Raw genomic sequence first — 18,267 nt, 5'->3', positions numbered from 1 at the left:
TGCTCTCGTATCTCCTCAGCTTGTCTTGAACTCGGCGAAGGTGATCTTCTCATCACTTTGTGTAGTGTGGATAGAAAACGGCTTAAATGACGCTGGCAGCCCCTTCAGAATCATAGCTATCAATAAACCGTCACTCAAAATCTCTTCTGCATTCCTCAGTACTGTGATAGCAGTCTCTGCTCGTATAATATAGTCTGTGATGCTTTCATTAGCATATTTCTGGAGAGACGTAAGCTCTGTATACAAGCTGATCACACGCGGTTTTCCTGTACCTGCGTAGTGATCCCTCAGAATCTTCAACGCCTTTCTCCCATCGTCCGCTGCATCTCTCATGACCAGAGGCAAACTTGTATCGTCCAACAATTGAATAAGTTCAGCGTAGACTTCTTCATTTTTATCAGCGTCTTCTGCGGCTCTTACCGCGGCTTCTTCTGCGTCCTCTTCGCCTCCGCCACTGTCAGGCTCTTTCAATATGGTGCTTTTCAGCCCTTGTAGACGCAGGTGGCCAAGAAACTTTGTTTCCCACAACTCATAGTTTTTCTCATCTCCGTCAAAGCACAAACGATTCCATCGGTTTCCAAAATCCTTTCTGGGCCCATAACCTGTTGGCGCAGCAGCCATTACCAGCAAAGGTCTAGATAGCCTTGGACTAATACTACGGAGAAATAAAAGACGCCACACACTTGCATTGTAGTTCACATGACACTGACTGAGTTCTCCGAGTGAGCCAGCAATGATCCCTTTATTAGAACCAGCTGTGTGATTGACAGATTGACAGATATGACGTCAGCATAAGAGCATTCAAGAGATGAATCGTTCACAACAGTTCAACACCCTAAAATCAGAACAGAAACAATACAAAGAAACAAAAACCAATAAACAGTAGAAAGTGAACACAGAGTTCACATGAGAATACACATAAGGATAATAATAATACAGATAAACAGTAACAATATTAATGTACATATATGTTTAAATGTTGACATACTTTTTCTATTCATGCAGCAACTATCTCGTCCTCCGTGGGAAACTGCGTCCTCTCTTCACTCGCCTTCCGACCCAAACCAGTCGAGCCTCCTCCACCTACTCCTCCACCTCCCCTCCTCCACCACCGCCGCCATCCCCCCAAAACGTGTAGAAGTAACAACCAATGAAACGAGCTCAGCCTCCCTCAGTGACGCTGAGGACCTCGGAGTGATGTCAGACGACGCTGAAACCCCTGACATCAGACCACAGGAGGCAGGGGGGGGTGCTAACACAGCTGATGGAGGAGCAGAGAAGGAAAAAAGTGCCGCAAACACAGTTGAGACGGAGGAATCGGTGCAAAGAAAAGTACACCGGAACCACCAGGGGAACAGGAAGCAGCAGATAAACCAGAAGCGCAGCCGGCTCCAAAAGCCATCCCTTTCCGGGTCGTCTCGATGCCAGTGAAGTCCACCTCTCAGAGTGCAGCAGCAACAAAAGACGCCCAAAAGCCCAACACTCATCGGGTCACGCTGCATCAGTGGGTGTCACAGATCGCACCAACTCCCTCTCGCTCCCCGCCCCTGCCTCCCCTCCCCCCCGCCCAGCTGATGTTAGACGACGACGACAAGCCCAGCATTAGGAGGAAGAAGCAGATCCGACCCCCGCGGACCGATACACCTGCAGCGTCTGTGACAAGAGCTTCCCGTACCAGTCCAAGCTGATGGACCACGAGCGCATCCACACCGGAGAGAAGCCCTTCGTGTGCACCGCCTGCAACAGAGCTTCAGGACCCAGGCGTTCCTCAACAACCACCTGAAGACGCACAGCACGCGCGCCCCTACGCCTGCGGGCAGTGTGGGAAGTGCTTCACCAAACTGCAGAGCCTCTCCAAACACATGCTGGCTCACAGCGGCCAGAAGCCCTTCTACTGCAACATCTGCAACAAGGGCTTCACGCAGTCCACCTACTTCAAGCGCCACATGGAGTGCCACACCAGCCAGATGACGTTCCCCTGCAAGCACTGCAGCAAGAGCTTCCCCACGGCCTTCAAGCTGTCCAACCACGAGCGCTGGCACACCCGAGACCGCCCTCACATGTGCGAGCGCTGCGGGAAGAGGTTCCTCGTCCCCAGCCTGCTGAAGAGACACATGGGATACCACATCGGAGACCGCCAGTACCTCTGCTCCCAGTGCGGAAAGACCTTCGTGTACCTGTCGGACCTGAAGAGGCACCAGCAGGACCACGTGCCCAAAGCTAAGATCCCCCCCGCCCCGTCTGCCAGAAGAAGTTCTCCAGCAAATACTGCCTGAGGGTCCACCTGAGGATCCATACAAGAGAGGCCGTACCGCTGCTCCATCTGCGAGAAGACCTTCACCCAGGTGGGGAATCTGAAGGTCCACATCCGGCTGCACACCAACGAGCGGCCGTTCAGCTGCGACGTCTGCGGCAAAACCTACAAGCTGGCGTCCCATCTGAACGTGCACAAGAGGACGCACACCTGCAAGAAGCCGTGGACGTGTGAAACGTGCGGGAAGGGCTTCTCCGTGCCCGGCCTGCTGAAGAAACACGAGCAGATGCACACGAGGGACGCTAACCCCGAGCTCGCCGGGAAACGGAGACACCGGGTAAGCACAAGAAGCACTCGGTCAAGAGGAAGTACGACGAGGAAGAGGAGGCGAGCGATGATTATTAATCAAAGAAACATTTACGTATACAATAAGGATGCTCTGATTCCAAGTGGCCTGATTGGATAACGTTAATAGCCACATAGCTACTGTGTCATTGGGTCCATTTTATAAACCATATTAGTTAGCAGTGTGATAAGCCACCATGGTGGTTAAGGTAGTGAAAACACATATAGAATAATGTTAGGATATGTTTTCTGATCATTGGATTTAAAAACTACCAATTTGAGTTATGATGGGTGGTTGGCTCGAACAGTTTTCAACAAATAAAGCCCCTTTGTTGTTCTGTGTTTCATATAATCAGGTGATGTGCCACAATACGTTGAGGAAATGATGTTACCCTTAACTGTCACATCGTGAGAGATAGCCTACAAGGGAGTAGTACACATTTTAAAGTATTTTTCAGAGTTGTCAATCATTTTCATTACAGAATCATGGATAAAAGAAATGTCATTTTCCAAACATTGTACTTGGTCAACGTAGCCAACCCTTAATGAATTATGTAACGATATAACGAAGCATTTCAACTCATGTACCTGTAGATAATGTGATGTAGTCTTTGTGGAAACTGTAGGAACTACTTTTACCACTCACTTTTTTATGTAACCATGTAAACAGCACAGCGACTCTGCTTTTGTTTTAGACAACAGGCTGGATATCATCTCGTCCAGCAGTAGGTGTGTGTTGTTGCTCTGATGATGAAAATATGACAATGTTATTGTAGCGTGGACACGATGAAAGCTTTTCGAAGGTTTGATGAGGTTTTGCTGTGAATCTTAACTCAAGTCAATAAGAATATATACCTGTTTTTGATGTTTTGCAGAAAAATAAACACATAGCAAAGAACTGTTGTCTCACTGGTTTGTTATCTGTGGAAGATTTTCTTAATCGTGTCCCTGCTTAATAACAAGGGTTTATGTTTCACAAAAGTTACACAAATAATGGTTGATAAGTTGCCATCCATTAAATTAAACCAAATAGATCCATATATAACATTAAATAGACAGATCTTTTATTTTAAATGACAACAAAATCCAAACTTTGGAGGTTTTTTATGTCTGAGTCGTGTTTTTTAAAGGTCACCTATCATGCTATTTTTAGGCAATAGCATAGGTCTCAGATAAAAACATGTCTATGAAGTGTTTTGCTCAAAATACCAAACCGATGGGTCTGAGCTCACGCGGACCCGGCAGCTACTGTCTAACTAAATACTGCCGTGATGAAACACCATATCATGGATTATCTCTGAAACAGTCTGGAGCTCAAAGGCTTTCTCTCTTGCCGGTCCACAAGGTGAGTTCCTTTTTATTTCCTGCTTCTTCACACACAAGAGAGGCCTTCTTCAATTCCTTAAATTCCCCTCCTCGAGACTTAGTCCCGCCCACAGGAAATGCGAGCGGAGGACCGTAGGAGAGCGGAGGGGAATCAGCAGACGTTTAAAAAGAAATGAGAACTCCTCTCCTCTGAGCGGTCATATTAAAGCGAACGTCGCGTTCATTATTAGTCGTGGCACAGCTGCATCAGCTGTCGAAGTGTGTTGTCATAGCGCTGTATTTTTATAAATCTCTGTTACATCGAGCTGAACAGTGTTTCCACCACATATTTACTTGTGAATTAATTGAGAGTGCGGTATAGAATCAGACAATAAACAGGCTACAGATGCGGACACACACACACACAACACACATCACACACACACACACACACACACACACACACCCACACACAACACACCCACACACACACACACACACACACACATATATATTTATATAAATATATACAATTTAAAGTATGGCTATGAAGAGCACTCTCATAATAACGTAACACAATCAGGGACTGGATATATCCCCCCCTCTCTCTGGTCGCTGAAATGGGGAATTGAAATTACGGGCCAAAAGTTGTATTTACAAGTATTAAAAGTAAGCAGAGACCCGTCTGTCCGCCGCATCTACGCACTGTACAACACACACCTACATACTGTACCACACACACACACATACACAACTGCCTACCACACACACTTAAAGCTCCTAAAGCATAATCAGGCTACAGCCGTTGTGTATTTTATTATGTGAAGCACTAAATGGTCTTAGAAAAATATCGACTCTTTGTTTGTAGATATCTAAACTACAGCAAATAAAGAGAGTAATGTAGGCCTGTTATACTGAGTGATATATATTATACACACTGCTCTGCTTTCTGCACGGACCCTCACAGCTGTTCTCACTGTAAACATCGCGACGCGATGAAAGCAGTTTCTAAAATAATATCCAGCCACCGTTCCCGGAAATGCATCCGTGGAGGAACCTTCAGTGTATCCTCGGTTATAGCTCCTCCAGAGAGCCTCCTCGATGCTCCTCCGGTAGTGACCCGGAAATGAATTTCAGCGTGCCATGTTGAAGGACATCTAATTTCTCTAAATGCACTTCGAGGACCGAGCATCGAGCATCGAGGAGGCTCTCTGGAGGAGCTCTAACCGAGGATACACTGTTGGGTCCTCCACGGCTTCCTTCGTGGATGCATTTCCGGGAACAGAGATGTTTTCTGCGACGGCCGGACTTATCTCAGCCAATGACAGCTCTGCATGCATCCCCTGGATATTATGTTTATTAACTGCTTTCATCGCGACGCGATTGTTTCCAGAGAGAACAGCTGTGAGGTCCGTGCAGAAAGCAGAGCCGTGTGTATAATATATATCACTCAGTATAACAGGCCTACTCTCTTTATTTGCTGTAGTTTAGTAGATATCTACAAACAAAGAGTCCATATTTTTCTAAAACCTTTTAGTGCTTCACAATAAAATACACAAACGGCTCTTAGCTGTAGGTGTGTGTGTGTGGTACAGTGTGTGTATGTGTGTGGTACAGTGTGTGTATGTGTGTGTGTGTGTGTGTGTGTGCGTGTGTGTGTTGTGTGTGTGTGTGTGTGTGTGTGTGTGTGTGTGTGTGTGTGTGTGTGTGTGTGTGTGTGTGTGTGTGTGTGTGTGTGTGGTACAGTGTTGTGCGTAGATGCAGCGGACCGACAGGTCTCAGTTGGTTTGGTGTCCTCTGCTTACTTTTAATACTTGTAAATAAAACTTTTGGCCCGTAATTTATTTTCCTCATTGTAGCGACCAGAGAGGGGGGAGGGGGGGGATATATCCAGTCTGATAGTGTTACGTTATTATGAGAGTGCTCTGTTTGATTCTGAAATTGTATGTATATAAATATATATATATATATATGTGTGTGTGTGTGTGTGTCCGCATCTGTAGCCTGTTATTGTCTCATTATACCGCACTGTGAATGAATCAAAGTAAATATATAAGTCATCATGAACACATCTGTCCATCAGACAGGCTGCTGTGCCTCCTGTCATCATTAATGGACGTCTCTTTAAAATGACCGCTCAGAGGAGAGGAGTTCTCATTTCTCTAACCGCCTGCTGCTTCCCCTCCTCTCTCCTCGGCTCGCATCTCCTGTGGGCGGGACTAAGTCTCGAGGATAGGAGTCGAGGAGGGGAGTTAGAGAAATGAGAAAGGGCCCATGTGTGTGAGCTAAACCATATCCTTTGTATGTGATTTAACTCTGCTCCTTCTTGCAAGAATAAATTAGTACCTGATAATTGATTCTCAACCTGGTGTCGAGTGTTTTTTCCTAACAGTTTTATTCTCTGACGCTGCGTGAATTCCCCGACACAACCGGGGACACATATTTATGAATAAAAGACATCAACAAGTGCATTTTGCATGATAGGTCCTTTAATGTCAGACTTTCCTCACACTAATACCATAATTAAATATCTGTATTCAGTTTGTCATAACGGATGGTTGACTGTATAGCAACAATTTATTTTTAAATGTATAAATATACACAATAAAGAGCCAGCAGAACAATGTGAGCTTAGAAAAGAAGAAAAACAAAGATATTTAGGATAAAAAAATGATTTTACATATAGAACAACCTGCCTTTCATAGCAGTAGCCTGATTATAAACAGGAAATAGCTTTATTCTGAGTTTTCAACAGTTTAAAACAACAGGTTGGTTTCTTTTTGAGGAGAATAAAGGACACTGATTGTAAGAAACTCAAATGGCAGGAATGCTTGGAAAGATACAAATTCCCATGATCCCACTCTGCTTCACACCTTTTTGTTCTGTTTTGATTAAAGCACATATTGTTCGCTAAAGGAAGAAAAGTCATAAGAAGAAATTAACCACACACATCCCCAGATATATCAGGGGTGTCCAAACTACGGCCCGGGGGCAAAATGCGGCCCGCGGGACATTCAAAAAGTATAATGGAATACGGCCCACAAATGAATCTGAAAAACATAAATTACACAGTAGTGTTCATGTGTTAATAAGCCCAATTTGCAATAAATTCAGTCATTACATTTGAAGTCGATAAGAAAAAAGCCCAATAACTAGAAATATACCCTTCCTATTTCCTAAGGCAGGGGGGTCAAACTCAAATACACAGTGGGCCAAAATTTAAAAAATGGGTACTAGTCGAGGGCCGGACTGGTTCAATGTTTATTGCAAAACATATTGAAATGAACTTATAGCACATATTAAACCTGGAACTAACAAAGCTTAAATGATTGCCTATAAAAACAACATTAAATAATCAGTTGCATTTCATTTCTTATGGCTCTATCTGCAGCTTCATTTCTTATGATTACATTTTTCCACAGGCCAACAACAGCTTCAAAAAAACTATTTCCCTCAAAGAGAAAACCAAACCCTGTTGTCTCAAGAAGAAAAGTGCAGGGGGAAAACATCCATTAAACGCAGTTTGCTGCTCTGTGATGCTAGTTCAGATACTTGGCATCTCATCTTGGGTGCAAGTTCATCAATGTTTGGGCTCAGGCTCTGAGCTGAGGAGACCCTCAGGATGGAGTGAAGGTGTGCGTGCAATATACCGGCGGGCCAGATCTAATAGTAATTTAAAAATTATCCTACGGGCCGAAATTAAATCCACCAAGGGCCTGATTTGGCCCCCGGGCCTTGAGTTTGACACATGTGTCCTAAGGGATGAGTTGCTAACAAATGAAATGAAACTCTCTGGAGAGCTTGGATGTAGGCTGTTTATTTTCCTTAAAGCAGATTCAAGTATCAAGCATCATTTACATACTTTTGATAGATTTTGCTAACTTATAACTTAACTTATGAGGCAGTATACCTCGCCCAGGGCCGGGTCCGGGGGCATGCACCCCAGGGAAGACTTTTTTTTCTAATATATAAGTTCAAAGCATCAATCTGGTGCACTTTGAGAGCAACATTAGGAAATCTATGGATACATCTCTCAACATCCAGATGAAACAGAACTGTAAGTAGATTTTCTTTTTCTTTATGGATACTTTACAAATCACTCCCCTTTCAAACTGTATTCTTGTTTATTAATAACAACTTTTTTGTACTGTCATATAGTATTTTATACCTGTTTTTCTCTTATTTTTGTATAACTATAATGATCATATAAAGGTGTGCCTTTACCTCACTGAGCTGAGGTTATCAGAGCCGCTCAGTCTTTCAGGAGAGAGCTCTCTGAAGCTCTCCCCCCCGCGGCCGCTTACACAGTAAATTCCAATGTTAATAAAGCACACAGAAGCTGTGTAAGTTTTTTGGGAGTTTGATTTATTTTAAATTAACACAAATATAAAATTAAAACCTATAATTGCACACTTCCATTATTTCAAAAAAAAGAACAATTTCACATAAACCTCTGGTTTTTACTGGGGCTGGGGCAGTTCAACTTGATTTTGGGGGGTGGGTGTGTGCCATAGTTTATGGGCGCTGTACACAATATAGTCATAGTTCTGTTAGTATAAGATAATAAGATGTACTTTGTAGATCCAAAATCGGGAAATTGTGTTGTTATCAAATTAAAAATATATATTTAGTTTTAATTTCTAACTTTTTTTTTCAAATTGTCAGCGCCCCCTATGGGTTGATGCGCCCTTAGCATTCGCCTATACTGCCTATGCGAGGGCCGGCCCTGACCCTCGCCTCTAGTGAGTGGCCCGGCCCTTCGAATATGTTTCTGTATGTGGCCCTTGGTGAAAATGTTTGGACACCCCTGTTCTATATGTTTATCAATCTAAAGATGTGTTCGTCTATAATAATAATAATAATAAATTCGATTTATTAAGCACCTTTCATTGCTCACAGCAATCCCAAGGTGCTACAGGAGGCATAATAAAAACAAAAGTTTAACAAAAGCTTTTTTTAAAAGAAAGGTTTTTAAGCCTTTCCTGAAGGCGTCAGTGGTCTGTGGAGTCCTCAGGTGGTCTGGAAGGGAATTCACAGAGGAGGAGCAGCTGCACAGAAAGCTCCGATCCCCCATTGAGGTTTGGTCCTCGGGGGGCGAAGCCGATGGTTAGTTGTGGAGCGGAGGTAGCGTGTGGAGGTTTGTGATTTGAGAAGTTCCTTCAGGTATGGAGTGGCGTTCCTGTGGATGCACTGATGGGTCAGTAGTGCGATCTTGTATTCGATCCTGAATGAGACAGGAAGCCAGTGGAGGGAATGAAGGACGGGTGTGATGTGGTTGTATTTTCTCACCCTCATCAGGATCCTAGCGGCACTATTCTGTACATATTGGAGCTTCTGAAGGCTGAGTCCCGATGGGGAGAGCGTTGCAGTAATCGAGCCTTGAGGAGACGAAGCATGGACCAGTTGTTCAGCATCTGACAGGAGTTTTGCAATGTTCCTGAGGTGGTAGAAGGAGGTTTTGCACAGGTTGTTTGATATGGGTGTCAAAGGTTAGATGTCTGTCAAATCTTACACCCAGGTTGGTAACTGCTGTGGAGAGGGATATGTTTGGTCCAGAAAGAGGTAATGGTGGGTTATGGGGGATGATTGGACCTGGTTTGGTGTGCCAACCAAAATAGCTTCTGTTTTTGAGCTATTTAGTTGCAGGAAGTCTGTTCTTTATTCATCGGTTTCATCTCCTGACATGTAGCGTCTGTTTCATCCTCACTTCCCAGCTTCCTCTTCTCAAAAACAGGCACTCAGCGAGGCGTGACACTAGGAAAATAGTCCCCAGGGTGATGAGCAGGATTGCGGTTCGAAAAGGGAACAAACGGTATCGGGTACCATCGTCCTGGAATCTTGTCCCAGGGCAGAGGCATCAGGTCAGGAAGGCCGATCACAGGTTCTCCAACCAGAACCCTCAGCAGGAGAGCCAGCACGAAACCAAAGCAGGGCCACTAAGTAATTCACCCAGCGAGACAGGTAGAAGATGCAAATCACCTGAGGAGCCATCATACAGTACAGCACGTCTGAGCTGATGATCCAGAACAAGTGGAACGGACGAGTGTCGTCATGGCCAGGGCCGGCTCCAGCTGTCCCACACAGCACCACCGAACTTCATCACCCGCCATGAGAATCAGTTTCTCTGACGCCTGAAATAGAGGGAGATCATGTTTTTTGGACATTGGATACTATTCTATAGTAGAATATAGTAGGTACTATTTTATTCAATTTATATTTCTAGGATTATAACCATGCATATTCAATGTAAATACTGCCATTTTTGTACTATATTTTTTAAACCAGAGTGTTTCTGCAGCCTGGAGCCTTGATTCTCTCCAGTGTTCTTTCCTTGGACAACTCTCTGCTAACCAGCTAGCTTCGTAGCCATCACTGCCTGCCTTTTTGTTTGCATTTTTTTTATTAAACACCTTGAAAACCTGACCTAAATCAGTCACTGCTTTGGGGTCCTTTTTAAATAACGGAAGCGTCACATAAAGTGATATTTCTCTTCAGGACTAACTAAGCTATCAGCATATGTAGGCTACAAGAATGTTCTCATTAAAGTATAAATAGTAATACAATCATAAAGACAAACAAAGAACTCAACGGAAATGTAATGTTCAGCATTTGTCTGCAAATCGAATGACCTTTCCATTTAGCCTAGCTCATTTAGTGTTAGCAAATGGTTAGCTAGCATTCTGTACCAAGCGGGTCACATGGTTATACATAATACCTGCTTTACAGAATGTTTGCCTTGTTAGCGTGTCAGCATCCATTTATAATTTATGCTCAAAGCCTTGCGGTGCAGATACACCCTCACAGAGCATGGCTTAAACCTCTAAGTCTTTCATTTCAATGACACATTATTCAGTGACTTAAAGATGCCACAGTAGGCCATATCATATAAAAAGTTACCCCTCTGTAGATGATGTTCTTGAAGATGTTTCGGCCCAGTTGGGAGGCGGCAGACAGAAGAGCCGAGTCGACGGACGACATCACGGCAGCAGCCAGAGCTCCGATACCGAGCAGAGAGATGTAGAAAGGGCAGAGATGCTGGAGGGCGATGGGGAGGATCATGCCAGCTTTGCCCTCTTCATACGGGCTGGGGGAACCGTAGCTGGTCTGGTTCCAGTCTGCCAGAAATTAGGCACATGTAATCACAACAGAAACATGAGTTGCAAGCAGAGGTGGGAAGTACATTTACTCAAGTATTCAGTGGCGGTTCTAGACCAATTTCACTGGGGGCGCCAGGCTGAGGCCAGTTATTTCACACAAAGCGGATTAAAAAGACAAAGAAAGTATAAAGTAATTGTGTAAAATAAACACAACATACAGTAATTGGTATTTGTTTTAGTACATTTAAGTTACAGTTCTTTGTTTCAGTAGTTTTTTTCACTTAGAGTATTTGTTTTAGTAACTTTAAGTGACAATTTAATTAAAAAAACATAAACAGTATTGCAGTATTAAGGTAATGAACAGTTTAATCTCCACTGTACATCCGGGTCTCTGATTTGATTTAGTTCCAATAAATCGTAATAAACCCTAGAACCACCCTTGCAAGTATTTCCATTTGATGCCACGGTACTTGTGGGTTATCTGTCGCCACTTTTTAATTCAACCCTAACCTTCCTCTGACCTTTTGCAGTCTTTTTGCGTATTAGAAACGGAGTTGGCGACACTAAGACTGCAATATAATGTTTGTGTAGCAATAATACATGACATATTGTTGCGACCTGGCCACAACAAAAAGGAGACACAACATGTCAACGGGTAGAAAAATATGTTTATTAAAGTAATTTCTTTAATAAAGAGGAGCAGAGAGGCTTTAAATAGCTGCAGGACACCAGACCCAGGTGCCCTGAGTTACTGTAATCAATGCAATCACTGGAGCCAATTTTAGATGTCTCCAGTACCGATAAAAAGACCGATAACGTCGGAGCTTAACGGTACCACGGTCTTTAATAATTCAGCCCCGGGGGCCGTTTAATACCGGGGCTCGGTACCCATCCCTACAGATAACCCACAAGTACCCATGCTGATACTTCTACTCCATTACATTTAAAAGACAAATCATGTAATTTTAATCTTCTCTTTGTGCATCTCTAAAAATTAATCTAGTGGAAGTCACAAATGAGTAATTTTATCTAAATATTTGTATAAGCTTTAAGTACATTTAGCTGATAGTACTTTAGATTTTGAATGCAGGACTTTTACTTGTAATGAAGAATGTTGACAATAATGCATTAGTACGTTTACTCAAGTAGAGCATCACCAACCCCAATAAACCATATGTAATTAATTTTGTCTTAATTTACGTTATTTAATTTCATATTCTGTTCATGTCAATAAATCAATCAATCAATGTTTATTTATATAGCCCAATATCACAAATGTTACATTTGTCTCAGTGGACTTTACAGTTTGTACAAAATATCAGTATGACAATACGACACCCTCTGTCCTTAGACCCTCACATCGTACAAGGAAAAACTTCCGAAGAAAACCCACAGTTTAAAGGAAAAAATGGGAGAAACCTCAGAGAGAGCAACAGAGGAGGGATCCCTCTCCCAGGACGGACAGACGTGCAATAGATGCCGTGTGTACATATCATATTCTATTTACATGTATATAGACTTTTTGCACTACTTTTCTTTTTTATTATATATGTTGTATTGTTGGAGGAGCTCAGGTCAGAAGGATTTAATTGCCATTTCTACACTGTAGCTTATGTTAGGGCTGCACGATATATCGTGTCGTGACGATAATCGCGATATGCGCATGCGCGATATCACATCGCAGGACGTGCGATTTTTTAATAATTTTTTTTTTTAGGACGTGCGATATTAAGTAGGCAAATTAACTCAAACACGTCATGTTACAATTATTTGCTGCTTGCTACAAAAGGATAACTTGCGCGGCTCTCATGTCAGGGGTACTTGAGTGAGTGACACACGGCTCTGCATGCACAGCAAACCACCAATCACAATCAAATCTCCAAAGCAACCGGACGGTGATTAAAGGTAAAACCACTGAATAAAGTGGTTTCATGTGTTTCTCCAGGGCAGTTCGGCGCTGCTAACCGAGCTAGCTCAGCTTGTTGCTCTGATAACTTAAGATCCAGACGTCCGTGACTAAAATCCTTCATCCGGTTAAATAGCGTTAAAAAAATACCAATTGTAAAGCATGAAAGTTAAAGAAAGGATGGTTTGAGGACAACAAAAAAAACTGCCTTTTCTTCAAATCCTGTATTTTTTCATATCGCAGAAGAAAAATATCGCAATGTCAGTTTTTTTCAATATCGTGCAGCCCTAGCTTATGTGCATATGACAATAAAACCTTTGACTTCTTCTTCCCCTGCTGGTAGCAAGGTTTTATATGATGTGATATAGCGAATATAAAAGAGAAAGGTTAAATGTGGGTACTGGTAGATGCAGCCACTGCTCCTATGAGGATTGAAGGGATGCCAAGAATTGGGCAAAATACAGCAGCAGCGTAGCAGGTGATCTTCGCCTGGGCATCAGTGGCTGTGGACAGAACCCTCTGGTAGAAAGCCTGGTAGCAGATCCCTCCGATGCCTTTGAATAGAAAACCAAGTAAATTGCTGTTAACCACTGTTTCTTTCTACGTATATAATATATATAATCAGGGCCTGCACATAACTGGTGCGCAGGTGCGCATGCGCACCTCCGCCAAAAAAGAGCACCGAGTCATTTGAAACAAAGCGCATTTGCGTACCAACATTGAGAGAGGGAGAGAGAGAAGGGAGAAGAGAAAGAGAAAATAGAGGAGAGAGGAGAGAAGAGAGAAGAGAGAAGAGAAAGATATTTGCGAGTTGCATACATGTATGAACCATGATATGAACTCAGGGCCGGCCCGTAGCGCTGGCTAGATGTTCGCCTAGAGCGCCAGATTTGGGGAGTCGCTGCGCTGGCAGTCCTGGGAGGGAAAAAACCATTTTGACCGTTGGGGCTCATCCTAATTTTCGGCCTTGATGTAACAATATTCATAATTAAGTAAATGTAACACCCTTTTCACCCCGGTTACACGTTTCATTTGCCCTGTACGATGGGCGCTGTAAGTGATGAAAATGGGGGATGTTGGCTTATCTGGCGCCCGCAGCTCACAGCCAAAGCAAGTGAGCGAGGAGAGAGGGAGGGTCGCACCGGTACCACGAGGTCGCTGGTTGTTTATTAGAATCTTGGTGCTAGCTGCTCTAACGGATGTAAGAAGAAGATGTTTCTACAATATGTGGAGGGAGAGTCCCCTCTCCAGCAGACTGATTAACTACAGCCTCAGTGAGGTAAAGGACTCCTGAGTGTATGTAGATAGTTCACTTAGTCTAAGTTCAAACGGTTTGGGGTCACAATTTATGTAAAACACATATTCCAAGGCACTGCCTTTATAATTATTGTGATAAAAGGTTTGAATCATTCCAATGTATACTATAGGACAGTAACCAAAAATATCCTTTAAAACTGGAGATAAAAAAAAAAAGCATAAATAAATGAAATGTTAAGTGTAAAATAAGATATGAATGAACAACACAATAAAATAAGTTACATTACAGTTGTTTATTGGCTATGGTAAGGGTTATATGGGTTATGTTCACATACTTATTTGATTACATCCACTTGTCTAAGATGACAACAGAGACTTTCGACCCAAACCCAGCTGTTTGACTTGTGGATGCAAGCAACTAATCACAGACTCAACCAGAGAGAAAGAAGTAGGCCTACATCATCAGCTACCATGTCTGACAGAGAGGAAGACAGTGAGGAGAACAGTCAGGAGGGTAGTGATGACAGCTTGTAGGATTACTGGTCGTGCTAATGTTGTCTTGTGTTCACCTCTGCATGTGTGTTCTGTGTTCACCTCTGCATGTGTGTTCTGTGTTCACCTCTGCATGTGTGTTCAGTGTTCACCTCTGCATGTGTGTTCAGTGTTCACCTCTGCATGTGTGTTCTGTGTTCACCTCTGCTTGTGTGTTCTGTGTTCACCTCTGCTTGTGTGTTCTGTGTTCACCTCTGCATGTGTGTTCAGTGCCGTGTGTCTGGCAAATAAAGACCCCCTCAAAAGTTACGGTTTATTTAATTTTAAGGATGAGCACCAAGCAACATCTCCAGGTGCTCCTTTGAGAACCAGGGCAAAAAAGTTATGTGCACCCCTGTATATAATACATGTTTAAACTCAAAAGTGGGTTGTACTTGAAACACTTAGATAATGTGGCTTATTGCTTGTTGCAATTGTATGTTATTTATGTAATTTATGTATTTTTACTACAATGGCTAAGTTCAGTGGTTCTCAAAGTGGGGGGGGCGCAGAGGCATGCAAGGGGGGGCGGGCGAGAGGAAAAAAATTGTTATAAAAAAAAAGAAAGGAAAAAAAAAAATCATAATTTGAACATTAATTGATTCGAAAATAATATGAATGCAGTACTATTACGTCTGGGTCCTCTGTGTTTCAATTAAAGCTCGGTTCTGTGTGTGTGTGTGTGTGGAACGAGCCATTTTGTGTGCGCGAGCGAGAGAGAGAGAGAGAGAAGAAGAGAGAGAGAAGAGAGAGGAGAGAGAGGAGAAGAGAGAGAGAGAGAGAGAGAGAGAGCGCACTCGGTACCGACTCCGGAGATCCGTTGTTGTTAGCTTCTGGTGCTAGCGAGCTACGCTAACGGATATATGGAGTTTTTTCAACAACAAAGTGGAGGAGAGTCCTCTCCTGTCAGACTGAGAGACTCAGTGAGCTAAAGGACTCTCTCAGTGTTATCTCAGTGGGTCTCAAATGTTTTGGTCACCATTAATTATTTCCGAGACACACGTTTATATGATCATTATAGTTATAAAAAAATAAGAGAATAAATGAAAAACAGGTATGAAATACTCTATGACAGTAAAACAAGAATAAAGTTTAAAAGGGTGATTTGTAAAATATCCATAAAGAAAAAGTAAATCTGTTTACAGTTCTGTTTCAAATGGGTGTTGAGAGAGGTATCCATAGATCTCTTCATGCTGCTCTCAAAGTGCACCAGATTGATGCATTTAACTTCAATATTTAAAAATAAATCTTCCCGGGGGACCTTGCCCCCGGACCCCCCTATGTGAGGTCCACACGCCACCTATAAAAATAGCACTTGACCCCTGCTTACACCTATATGCCGTGAGCTGATTATCGAGCCTTCATTGTAACTGTCACACTGTGTATGTGCGTGGGGATTGTTGCAGAAGAAAATTCCACTGTAGCGCCCGGTACATTAATGGGAAACCTTAAATGTTTGAGCACCCTCTATGAAACGTCAAGCTACCCCACAGCAACTCTGGCGCCGCCACTGAGCCTGACTTGTGTTGGGGGGGCCCAACTTTTTTATTTTTATTTGGATGAATGGTTAGTGGCTGATGAGTCCCCAGCGAAGAAAATAAAAAGACAACAGGGACAAGAAAACAGCGGAGAAGTAACGGGGCAGAAACCCTCAACACGGAGCTGCGGCCCTTTTTACTTTAACGGCAAAAAACATATTCAGTGTGCAGTTTACTTTGCATTAGGGCAGGGATATCTAGATACTTTCCAAGGTTTGACATAATGAATTGTGCTACTTTTAAAGCAAGCAACGATGTTTTCAAATCTGTAATCAAAAAGTAAAACGCTATCGAAGCAGTTCCTGCCGTTGCTACGTAGTCAAAACAGTAACAACGGACTATTTTTCTTAGCAATACATGTCATTTAAATCAATAAAACTATTTTTTAAATCAATAAAACTATTTTTTTAAATCAATAAAACTATTTTTTAAATCAATAAAACTATTTTTTAAACAATAAAACATTTTCTAATTCAATAAAAGCATTTAAATTAATATTGGGAGTCATGTCGTTACTTTGTTGAGAATGTGGCCTTACAAGCGGGATAATGTAGAGCGACTTGGTCATTATGGGTAAAAGAAGACCCTTCATGCTGATCAGCCTGTCCGGTGTCCTTTTTGTTTTTTATTTTTATTGTCATTACATAGTACAGGTACTAGTAACAAAACGGTTTCTCTGCATTTGACCCATCCTAGTGTAGTGGGTTACTTACATGCCTTTCTTACCTGCTGTACCACTTTTGATGTGGGACCAATAAAGGAACTCCAGTCTTAATTAATACTGCATATTCACTACATAAGAGATTTTAGGTGAAATGCATTTCTAGTCTTGATGGTTGTTTTAGGTGTCTGTACCAGCAGCAGTATGTCCTCCACCCAGCGACCTGCATCCTCCAGCTCCAGCCGGCCGATCCATGGCTCCTGGTACAGCTTAGTGACTGCAGCCACAGTGAAGTTAGCAGAGGAGGGGCTAGCCAGGATAAAAGGCACACAGAGCCACTAAAAATGAGGGAGGACACTATCAGTTCGGCATATGGATGAAAAATCATACTTACATTGACAGAGATTACAACAGAGCTCTGAGATCATCGGGGGCTCAGAACCAAACACGCCGAAGCTGCTTTTAGTTTGTATGCTCCCCACAAATGCAACAAACTCCCAGAAACCCTGAGGTCTTCACCGACGCTAGAGTTCTTTTAAATCGAGGCCAAAAACATTTCATTTTTCAGCTGCTTACCCAGAAGTCTTTTAACTTGTTTTAGCACCTACTGTTTTTACAATGTTGTTGTTAAACTATTCTGTATCTCTTTTATGCATGGTTTTTCTGAATCTGTTATTCCATTGTGTTCCTTTCTTTTGTCTATTACTACTATTTATTATGTGTTAATTTTGATGTAAAGCACTTTGAATTGCCTCTGTGTCTGAAAATGTGCCATATAAATAACCTTACCTTACCAGCCACTAGGGCTGCAGGATATTGGAAACAAATGGCATTGGAAATTATTCGTTACATATATAGCCAAAGAAAAAAAACCCAGAATATTTATGTCACGATCTGTCTGTTTTCCTGTTTCGTTTTGAAAGGTGTTCACCCCCTGTCTTTTGTCTGTGTCTGCTTCCTGTCTGTGTGTTTTCCCTCCTGTCTGATTACTGATTCTGCATGTATTTAAGTTCTGGTTTTCTGTTGGTGGTGGTGGGATTCTTGAGTCTTTCTCAAGGGAGAGAAGTTTGTTAGTTGTTTTTGCCTTTGAGTTTACAGGGGAGTGAGTTCTTGTAATAAAGGTATTTCCAGTTCAAGCCATTGTCTGTCCTGCAATTGGGTCCTACCTGTCCGATTTACCCTTAATATTGTTTAGGTTAGCAGTGCAATTTCAGTTTTAGTTAATTGCTCTGCTTAATGTCTAATCAGACTGATCAGTACACTAAGTCTGGCAAAGTTATCCCATTGTAATTTGACACGCTTACAAGCTGATGTTTAGCAGCTTGTAAGTTTCCCATGTTTCCCATTTGAGTTAATTGTATTTAAATGCTTAC

At 42.6% G+C, this 18,267-nt stretch overlaps 3 protein-coding genes across 4 annotated transcripts in view; 2 read left to right on the top strand and 1 right to left on the bottom strand.

Annotated features, from left to right (window-relative positions):
• Positions 1-3,497, top strand: part of LOC117535979 (TERF1-interacting nuclear factor 2-like) — a 22,990-nt gene extending 19,493 nt beyond the window's left edge. For both annotated transcript variants that reach the window (XM_034200668.1, XM_034200667.1), the window contains one exon: positions 1,006-3,497. In XM_034200668.1, the coding sequence (XP_034056559.1) occupies positions 1,006-1,154 (149 nt within the window). In that variant the 3' untranslated portion in view covers positions 1,155-3,497. The remainder of the gene's footprint in view (positions 1-1,005) is intronic.
• LOC117535965 (zinc finger protein 391-like) lies at positions 1,422-9,322 on the top strand. The gene is made up of 4 exons (XM_034200652.1): positions 1,422-1,671; positions 1,747-2,253; positions 2,302-2,591; positions 9,203-9,322. Exons 1-4 carry the CDS (start codon positions 1,422-1,424, stop codon positions 9,320-9,322), a joined length of 1,167 nt encoding a protein of 388 aa, XP_034056543.1.
• Positions 8,453-18,267, bottom strand: part of LOC117535971 (high-affinity choline transporter 1-like) — a 48,767-nt gene continuing 38,952 nt past the window's right edge. Inside the window, exons 6-10 of the mRNA XM_034200659.1 lie at positions 17,089-17,232; position 16,819; positions 13,309-13,461; positions 10,802-11,019; positions 8,453-10,035 (exon numbers count right to left, since the gene is read on the bottom strand). Of these exons, the coding sequence (XP_034056550.1) occupies positions 9,895-10,035; positions 10,802-11,019; positions 13,309-13,461; position 16,819; positions 17,089-17,232 (657 nt within the window). The 3' untranslated portion in view covers positions 8,453-9,894. The remainder of the gene's footprint in view (positions 10,036-10,801; positions 11,020-13,308; positions 13,462-16,818; positions 16,820-17,088; positions 17,233-18,267) is intronic.

This window comes from Gymnodraco acuticeps, unplaced genomic scaffold (genome assembly GCF_902827175.1).
Source record: "Gymnodraco acuticeps unplaced genomic scaffold, fGymAcu1.1, whole genome shotgun sequence".
In the NCBI taxonomy this organism is placed as follows: Eukaryota; Metazoa; Chordata; class Actinopteri; order Perciformes; family Bathydraconidae; genus Gymnodraco; species Gymnodraco acuticeps.
Note: the sequence above shows the minus strand (reverse complement) of the source record. Positions and strands in the feature narration are given on the sequence as shown.